Source organism: Rhyacophila brunnea, unplaced genomic scaffold (genome assembly GCF_057557595.1).
Source record: "Rhyacophila brunnea isolate RB1 unplaced genomic scaffold, BYU_Rbru_1.0 scaffold_5, whole genome shotgun sequence".
Taxonomy (NCBI): Eukaryota; Metazoa; Arthropoda; class Insecta; order Trichoptera; family Rhyacophilidae; genus Rhyacophila; species Rhyacophila brunnea.
The window spans coordinates 48971896-48981910 of record NW_028233170.1 but is presented as its reverse complement, the minus strand read 5'-3'; the positions used below and the strand labels follow the sequence as shown (position 1 = coordinate 48981910).

The window sequence follows — 10015 nt, the reverse complement described above, 5'->3', positions numbered from 1 at the left end:
TACCGCATTTGTTGAAAATTAATATTTCATTATCCTGTATGTTGACTAAACGCGATGATGTCGGTTATTTATAATATAGAAAATTATTAATTCATGAATTCTAGTGATGAGCTAATAAATCTTAATACTATTTCACAAAGTGCAGTTTCATAATAATCATTATTCATACAGTGTACAAACTGCTAAAGATACCTAATGTACTTATATAGAATAAGATGGCTTCCGTTAAAAGTAAGAGGTAATTATCTACTATAAGAGATACAATCGTTTCTTAAAACTAATCCAATAAAGATTTAAGTAACTCGCATCATGTTTTATTAAAAATATAAAATATACAGGTAATTTCCCAAATGTCAATAACCTTTTGTCAAATCAAAAACAACGCCGAATTGATTTCATTTTTCAATAAGGTAAGTTACCAGTGCACCCTCAAAAATTACAATCCAAAAAATCACCGGCCGCCACTGGTTAGAGATAAGCTGATATCTATGGGCACTATTTACTCTATTCTGTTATATCTAAATTATACGCCATTGCATATAATTTAGGAACAAGACTACTAGAAAGGAACCGTCTGTCAGAAAAAAAATGATGGAGTTATTGGAGCATCGATCAATGAGTGAGAATCAGAATGAATACTCTCCATACATAGAGAATCTCATAGCCGCAGTGAGAAAAGATCAGATTCTGATTGTTGCTGGAGATATTAGTTCACACAAAATGTATTTACATTATCATTTATACAACGCTGGTTTTACTGAAGGAGGGAAAATGATCGGACATATTACAACTGGCCTAATTGTCAAATCGGATTCTTTAATATATATAGAAAGGGACATGTACAATTTTTGTAGTGGACGCGGTGTATGTTTGGAAGAATACCATTCAAGAAGAATAAGTGTGAAATATATGACACATTGTGGTTTCCGTAGAGGGTTCCTCGCTGAGCAGAACTTGGCGAGTTATAGTGTTATGATCATTGATGCCGACGTGAGAACAGTGAACACTGATTTGATGATGGGCTTGGTTAAAGGCTTTGCTCAACATCAATTGGATTTGAAACTTCTGATACTTAGTTCATCATTTGATGCTATAAAGTATTCAGATTTCTTCAATGACGCTTCCATATTTAGATTACCTGAAAGGCAGTTGCCTGTTGATATATGTTATAAAGAAGTTCTCGACTATTTCCCAGCATGTGTGGACTGTATATATGAGATACATGCAAAAGATCATTCTAAAAATTCTTGTATAATTGTATTTTTACCTGGACAAGATAAAAAAAGAACCTTGAGGAAAATCATGATAAAGTCTATTCCATCTAGATTGACGCTAGTGCCACATTATACTAAAATTACTTTATATGATGAAATACGAAATAAAAGAAATGATATCGTCATCACTGACATCGATCCTATAGCAATTACAGGCGATGTAAAATACGTCATCGACTCAGGATTGGAAGATCAAATCCGCTTTGATTATCATACTGGTATAGAAAGTTTAAAAGCGGTACCCATATCCAAAGCCTTAGCAAAAAAGAGAGCTGACCGAGCAGGTAAAAATGGTCCTGGCACATGTTTCCAATTGTACGAACACTTATTGGAAGACAATGGCATTCCAGAAATACAAAGAATAGATCTAAGTAATGCAGTGCTCACTCTAAAAGCCTTTCGTGTCGACAATTTCATTAAGTTTGATTTCTTGGATCCACCTCTGCATGAAGGCCTCGCTCTGGCCCTGGAACAACTGTATGCTCTCAAAGCTTTGAATCATGAAGGAAAATTGACCAATACCGGCATACGAATGACTGAATTTCCCACTAGTCCAATGATGGCGAAGATGCTTCTAGCAAGTGAAAAGTAATAACTTTACTATATTATTTTATTAATTTGTACGAATTACCATGCACTATCTATCAGAGCTGTTAAAACCCCCAATTTTTTCAAAGTTTTGCATCCATCAAATTAAAACATAGCCCCGATTCCGAGGCTAGGTTTGAGTTCATTAAAAATCAATATACATAACCACTTTCCTAGTTATAGGCATATTATGAATATTTTACTGTTATTTCAAAACTTAAAAAGTAGATGTCTACTATTGTATCAAGGTATTCATATCAGGTGGAGCATATGGATGCCATAATTTAATTATTTTTCATTTATTTAGTTCGTAAAAATTGGAAAACGTAATTTATATGGAATACTATAATAATAAGTACACCACTTTTAACAGAGTCGAAAGCATATTGAGTCTCATTTTTCAATATTTAGACTAAACTTATCCTCTTTTCTTTTCGCAAACAGAAATCTTCACCGAACCCTTGTTTCTTGGTTTGGACTAGGCATTAGAATAACTGGCTACAGAATTATAAGAACAATGACTAAGAATATAATTCTTTCGACCATGTCCGATCCTAACAGAATCATATGGGCCTCCACGAAGTGGGGGTTTGTATTAACATATATGTTGTTTTTACGAGAAATGGATGTCAGCCACTTGCTCAACCTATTAGGTCCATACTCTACTCATACACAAATTGAAAAACAATATATGTACTTGGCAGACTCAGGATTCGGACCAGGGACCCACGGCGTTATAAGAATATAATAGAGTTATTTAACTATTACGAAATTAAAAATCTATGGAACTTCTATGACCACGACATTTTTAAGACATTCCGGTTCTGGTTTAGAATTCCCAACATTCATTATCAAGGGTTTTGATAGGTACATATTCCAAAATAATTACAGGGTTCAGTTACATTTCCAGCTTTGGTATTTATACTTCTTCTTTGTCGTTTCCTCATGGCTGAGGATCGTGACCACCTTTGAATTTAAGAGATTAATTCAAGACTTTCCATCCCTTTCTTCTGCTTCTCTCAGGGCAGAGTGAATGCTGTCTTCACTCAGCTCCTTCACTTGTTCGCTCCAGCGCACTGACGCTCTTCTTCTGTTTCGCCTTCCTTGGAGGATACCCATAACCACCAATCTCTCCAGGTTGTCTGGCCCGCACCGGATAATATGTCCAAAAAACAGCAGAATGTTTCTCAGACATATTCCCAAGAACCGTTCCTTTATCTGCAGTCTCTGGATGATTGACTGATTCATCATGTGTTCTGTCCAAGAAATACAAAGCATTCAGCGCCAACACCACATCTCGAAGGTATCAATTGCCTTCTGCCCCCTTGCCTTCGGGGTCTAATTTTCGACACCATATAAAAATATGAAGAACACTAATGTTTGCACAAGCATCATTTTTGTGGCAATTGAAATTCCCCGATCCTTCCATATAGTGGTAAGACGTGTCATCGCATTTTTCACAATCTGTGTCCGCCTTCTTATCTTTGCCTCACATCTTTCTTTTCCACTAATGGTCAATCCCTGATGTACAAACTCGTCCACTGTTTCAAAGTTTTGGAGTATAATTGCTGCTGGTAGAAGGTCAGCCTGATCGACAACGATTGACTTGGTCTTATTCCTATTAAGGAGGCCGTATTTGCGACTCTCTTCCTCTACCAGGTGTAGCAGCTCTGTGAGTTCTCTTTCTTCAGCAGCGATTAGCGTGGTATCATAAAAATCTGCATATTTCACATATCTATGTTTTTATCTGAGTGTAAGTGGTAATATACTATGAATGGTAAACGATGGCTTGAAACAGCTGTCAACATTGCCACCTTAAAAAAGAGTTAATAAAATACACTTATATATCCTTCGTTGCAGGTACAAGTGCTCTGAAGAAATAGTCACAATTTCTGCGATGTTGTCTGCAAGTGAAGCGATATTTTACCCTTCGAGTAATTCTACTAGTAACGATGACTGGGGGGGAAAAAAATTCCATCATATCCGAGGCGAACACTTGACACTAATGAATATTTACAATCGTTGGGTGGAATCAGGTGAGTGTTCTCTCTGGTGCTCTAGAAACTTCATACAGAGCAGTACTATGAGAAGTGTTCAACAATTTCGGCAGAAACTGGTGAACCTCATGCAACATTTTGGAATAGAGATGGTGTCCAGTATTAACAAGGATTGTAACATAAGGAAAGCAATCTTAGCTGGATATTTTCTTAACATAGCAAAACAATTAAAGGATTCAGAATATATAACTGTCAAACGCAAACAAGTAAGTAATTATTGTACTTTTATAAATTTTATTTCTTCTTTATTTCAGTAGTAGGTACCTATTCTCCTACCAATATGGCTATAAACCATAAAACTATCACTTAAATTGGAATTCGACCCCCTATATTGGCTATCGGCCAGATGCATGATCATACTTATCTATATAAGTGACCTTATGTATCACATAACCTACAGCTAGCCGTTCGAACAGACAGAGATAGGCATCATTACCATGAACAATATATCGCTCATCCGATAAAATAGAGTCTTAACTCAAAAAGTAGATTTTTCAGTAGAGCCAAAAAACTAATCTGAAAAAGGTCAAAATCAGGTTTTTTTATGTTTTCCGCATTACTTTTTAGAGCAATGCCCATGTTATATATATACATTTTGATTTTTCGTAAAAAATGCTATGTTACATTGTAAAAAAACTCATTTTACAGAAATAAAATTGTGAAAAACTTGAGTTGTGACACTTAATTAACTTAAGCAACCGTTATTAACACATGGATCAGAATACTGGGCACTGATGAGAGAAGTATTGATATCTTTGAGAGGAGAGTTTTGATAAGAATCTTTGGGGCTGTTCAAAAAGTTGCATTTGGAGGTCAAGTTATAATGAGGAGCTACACACACTTTATGACGGCGAAAAGAACACGTGACATATGAAAATTGAGATACTGCGCTGGATCGGCTACGTCCATAGAATGCCGGAGGATATCCCGGTGAGGCGGGCTATGTACGCAATCCCCGATGGCAATAGATGACCTAGACGGAATTGAGATGGCTGGACTGCGCCACGGGAGATTTAAAAATGCTCAGTCAAAGCAATTGGAAAGTGTCACCGCTGGATCATCCAGGATGTAGGAAGATTTTGAAGGAGGGCAAGATCCACCAAGGGTTGTAGTGCCATAAATGATGATGATTGTTTAAATCGGTGTTTTCAAACTACACAACTCGATAAAAGAGAAATTTTGCAAAAGAAAATACTTATACGATGTACATTCAAATCCGTGTGTGGTGAATATGCTAAAATTGAAATATAATTGATATAAGTTTTGGGAATGTTTCCAGAAAAAATATTCAATTCGAATTAGGACAATATAGTCACTTTCCACTTTTTGACTATATTATTTGAGACACAAAATACAATACGTGCACACATCGACGCGTCGTAAAGTCAAAAATGATACTGTTGTCAGTCAAGAATGAACACGTTCAAATTCCATTTAGTGGTTAAATATTAAAGCTAAAATTATGACTATTTTTTAGCAGATGGAGATTTTTTTGTGAATATTTCTATATACTTAACTCAAAATCGTGTTTTTTTACTTATGACTCTATTTTATCGGATGAGCGATATGCTCTGTTGCCATAGTGATGATGTTTTGCGCTCAAGCTGCGACAAGTGTCACCTCGCACAAGCGGCTAGCTTCAGTCGTTTCAGTCAGCCGTAATCAGTTGTTTAACGAGTTGCTCCGCTCTACGTAGTGACAACATTGAGAAATGCAATTATTAGTGACAGATGTCAGAAGAAACAAATTTAATGTAAATATTCTATTACCTACCTATATATTGTGCAGTGTGTATAATATATCAACTGTGATATACCAAAAAGGCGTTAATGATAATTTGCAAAATTCTCTTTGATCATATCCACTTCTCAGTTAGAGCATATGGACACCACACGGCGTCTCAACGAATCTGTCGCTCGCCAGTCTTCTTGCATCTTCCCAGGTTATGCCTGCATCCTGTAGCTTCGCCGTATACATCCTGTGGATGGTATTTAGCGGCCTTGTAGGGCGCCGGTATCTGGTTGGCTTCAAGAACAAGTACGCCAGGTTGAAATTCTCTTGAGGCATCTGCAGTACATGGTTAAGCCAGGTCCAACATCGCCGCTTCACTCTCAGCATGATGAGGGGCTTCTTGATCCGCTCTCTTATCTCCTCATTACACTTAAAGTTATACCACCGCACACCCAGTATCGATTGTAAACATCTATTTTCGAAATTTAGTATACGATTTCATTGAGCCTTCGTGAGGTGTCATGACTCGCTACCGTAAAGCAGCAGCATTTGGTTTACCCAAGAACAATCCTTTCAGACATTCCACATTGAGTCGAATGTTGCTCCAGCCATTCCCATTCGGATAGTGAGTTGTCTTTGTAAAGTGCCATCTCCCGTGATATGCAAGGATTTAAAAATTGGACACTCAATGTTTTGCCCGTCGTTAATCAGAGGGAATTCTGGATCAAGACAAGTGCTATTACACAAAATATTGGTTTTCTACACGTTGATTTTGAAACCGATGCGAGATGAATTGTGATGCAGCCTGTCGATTGTCTCTTGAATGATCTCTATTGAGTTGTCAAATAAGACAGCGTATACACTCTATAGATAGTATTTAGTGGGAATCCGGTTGGCTTGAAGAACAGGCAAGCCAGGTTGAGGTTCTCTTCTGGCATCCGCAGCACGTGGTTGAGCTAGGTCCAACGTCGCCTTTTCACTCTCAGCGTGATGAGGAGTTGCTTGGTGCGTTCTCTTATCTCCTCATTGCTCCTAAAGTCATACCACCGCACATCCAGTATTTGTCGCAAACATCTGTTTTCGAAGCTCAGTATACGGTTGCTCTGAGCCTTCGTAAGGTGCCATGATTCGCTACCGTACAGCAGCACTGTCAGAATGCAAGCGTCGAATAGGCGGCATTTGGTTTTGACCGAGTACAATCGTGAGTCCCAGACATTTCGCATCGAGTTGAATGTTGCTCCAGCCATTCCCATTCGGATAGCGAGCTCTTTCTGCAAAATGCCATCTCCCGTGATGTGTACCCCCAGGTACTTGAAGCTGTCGACGCTCTCGATGTTTTGTCTATCGCTAATCAGAGGGAAATCTGGATCAGGACAGGTGCACAAGACGTTGGTTTTCTTCGCGTTGATTTTCAAACCATCGCGAGAGGAGTTGTTATGCAACCTGTCGATTGTCTCTTGAATGCCCTCGATTGAGTTGTCGAATAGGACAGCATCATCGGCGTATTCCAGGTCGCATAGCTTCACCGTGGGGGTAACAGGTATGCCTTGGTCGGGTGGTATTGACTTCCGTAGTATTAAGTCAAAGAGATTGATAAAGAGAAACGGTGCAAGGACACAACCCTGTCTGACTCCGGTCGTGACCCCGAACCATTCCGTGACAGTGTCTCCAATTCTGACACAGCATTCGCTATTCTATTCGAGTACAATCGTGAGTCTCAGATACTCAACATCGAGTTAAATGTTGCTCCAGCGATTCCCATTTGGATAGTAAGCTCTCTCTGCAAAATGCCATCTCCCGTGATGTGTACCCCCAGGTATTTAAAGCTGTCAACGCTCTCGATGTTTTTCCCCTCGCTAATCAAAGGGAAATCTGGATCAGGACAGGTGCTGTTGCATAAAAAATTGGTTTTCTTCGCGTTGATTTTCGAACCATTACCCTATTTTCAATTATTAGTATCTACTATTCAAGTCATTGCCTCTACCTTACTTGTTAATGCCTTGTGAGTGAAGAAAAAATAAAAAATAAAATATTTTCCGAAAATTTCATTAAATTTTGTATGTTACTGCGTGGTGTCGCAGATTTACGACATTTGGAAATCTTACATTTCAGTATGTCAAAATACAAAACCAAATGAAAACAATTATAAAAAACTAATGTACACACCTTATTTGATGTGTAGATATTTTTATTCAACCAATTTCAATCTTCTGTATATTTTTGTTTATTTATTTACAAATGCGGATTTTCGCATACATACGAATTCGTCAACTGTCAAAGCAGAAATGCAGAGACTATAATGCAGAAATGCTTTATTTCTTGAAATGTCGAAACAAAATCGGTAAAGTAGGATGTTTATGGTAAAACAGTTTTCTAGGCATCGAAAAAGGATATTATTTGATAATTTACACAGATGGCATTGGCTATATCAAAATAGTTTGAAATGTCGCAAATTTACGACACTATGCAGTGAAGGGTTAAGAATGTTGAGAATATTATCTTCGATCAGTACCAGTGCGATTGTAGATATCATCGGTGAATTTTGCTCTATTCCTGTTTCAGACAACTCTGTATAATATCTTCAGACAATTTTGTTGTAAGTATACTAAGGTTACTAATTAATAAAATAATCTAAAATACAGTCCAACTCGGTTATTACGATCACGGACATAGCGAGATCTCGGATGTAATGAGGAAATATTCGTTGGCATTTTAGTGTATGATTTTCTCCATACATTTATTACGAGCTACTTATCGAATATACCGAGCAAAAATATCGTCAAAAATTTTCTTTTCGTAGTTACATCTTTTTTCGGACGCCTATGAATAATCATTTTGCTAATGCTCGCATTAAACGTTTGACTTTGTTTTTTCATAGTATTTTTAAGCGGTGAAAATGCAACCATTAGTGATTAGACAGTGACGAAAGGTGGAGGTAGGTTGTGCATATCGGGTATACATATTGTATAAATACTAAACTTTGTCAGTCAAACATATTAGTTTTCATTGAACTGACTGCAATGTGTATGTAGATAACGTTTGTTAGTTTTTAAAATTCAATTCCTACCTAATCTAAGCGATATATTATTAAAAAATATTCATTTATCTACAAAATATAACGCTATTAAACCAATTTTAGATATTTTATAGATAGAAGCATAGATTTAATATATGTAGATAGAAGAATAATTTTTATCGATTATGGTTTGGTTTAGGCAGGGCTTAAATAATTTAAAAATAACTGACTGATACCATCTTTAATATATATTCTTAATTCAACGAAAACAAATCAGTTAGGTACGACCGTAAAGTGTGCACTATTTTTGGCGGGTGGCCCATAGCATACCTGAACTATTATGCTTTGGTTAAGCAGGGTTTAATTGAATTTTAAAAACTAACAGCACCATCTGCCAACTGTATTCTTCGTTCAATGAAAACAAATAAGGATGACTGACAAAAAGTATAGTGCGCACTATTTATGTCGCATCTTAACAGCCTACCTCATGGCCCCCACAAAGGGGGGGGGCTGACAGGGCCCTAGCCTGGGGGTCCGGGCTCAGGAAGGACCCGGCGTGGTGAGTTGACCAGATAAGTGATATAAAATACACATCACAAATTCTCTCTAATAGTAAAAAAAGTATAGGCGCTATTTTCCTTCACTACTGTTATTATTCAAAATTATGTGTTTATAGGAAAACAATTTTTATTTGTGTATCGATATTTGACAACTCCATAATTCAAATGGATTTAAAAAAAAAACTAAAAATATACACATTAATTCTACCGCGTACACCATTTGGAAAACGCTAAAAATGCTGTGGAGCGCTACACTGCCTTTATCCTTAGCGATAGATAGGGGGGGCCGCCAAAGTTCCTAGCCTGGGGGCCCGCTTCAGGATATGGGGGCCATGGCCTACTTCTACCCCTCGCCACTGCCATTAGGTAAAGAGATCCATAATAATTTAAGTTATTAGTAAAAAACATTACATCACTTGATATTAAAATATATAATAATATTCCTACTTAGGTACAAAAAATTAACTATCACGAATATGTATAAACTTACCTATGACACGTAATACCAGTTTTTTGCTTCTCAGTACGGCTACAGCACATTTATAGGTCATCAAAATTAACCATCTTTTCTATTAAATTAAATAACAATAATTAAGTACCTACCACTAATTTTATATTTCACACAAAAACTATAAATTTCAGCAACAAATGCTCGCAGTTTTTGACCAACTAATATTATTTATTAGCTGCGTGTACGAAAGTGGTGAACTTTCTATCTTACTCTAACTAACACATATAACGTAAATTATTATAAGTGTGTCGAATGTTTTCTCACTCGCACTTATGGTT

At 37.0% G+C, this 10015-nt stretch overlaps 1 protein-coding gene across 1 annotated transcript; it reads left to right on the top strand.

The window, feature by feature from the left end:
- The first annotated feature begins 588 nt into the window (after positions 1-588).
- On the top strand, positions 589-7653 carry LOC147066541 (putative pre-mRNA-splicing factor ATP-dependent RNA helicase mog-4). The gene is made up of 4 exons (XM_085955669.1): positions 589-722; positions 933-1097; positions 1326-1862; positions 3723-7653. Exons 1-4 carry the CDS (start codon positions 589-591, stop codon positions 4174-4176), a joined length of 1290 nt encoding a protein of 429 aa, XP_085811795.1. The 3' UTR covers positions 4177-7653.
- The last annotated feature ends 2362 nt before the right edge of the window (positions 7654-10015 follow it).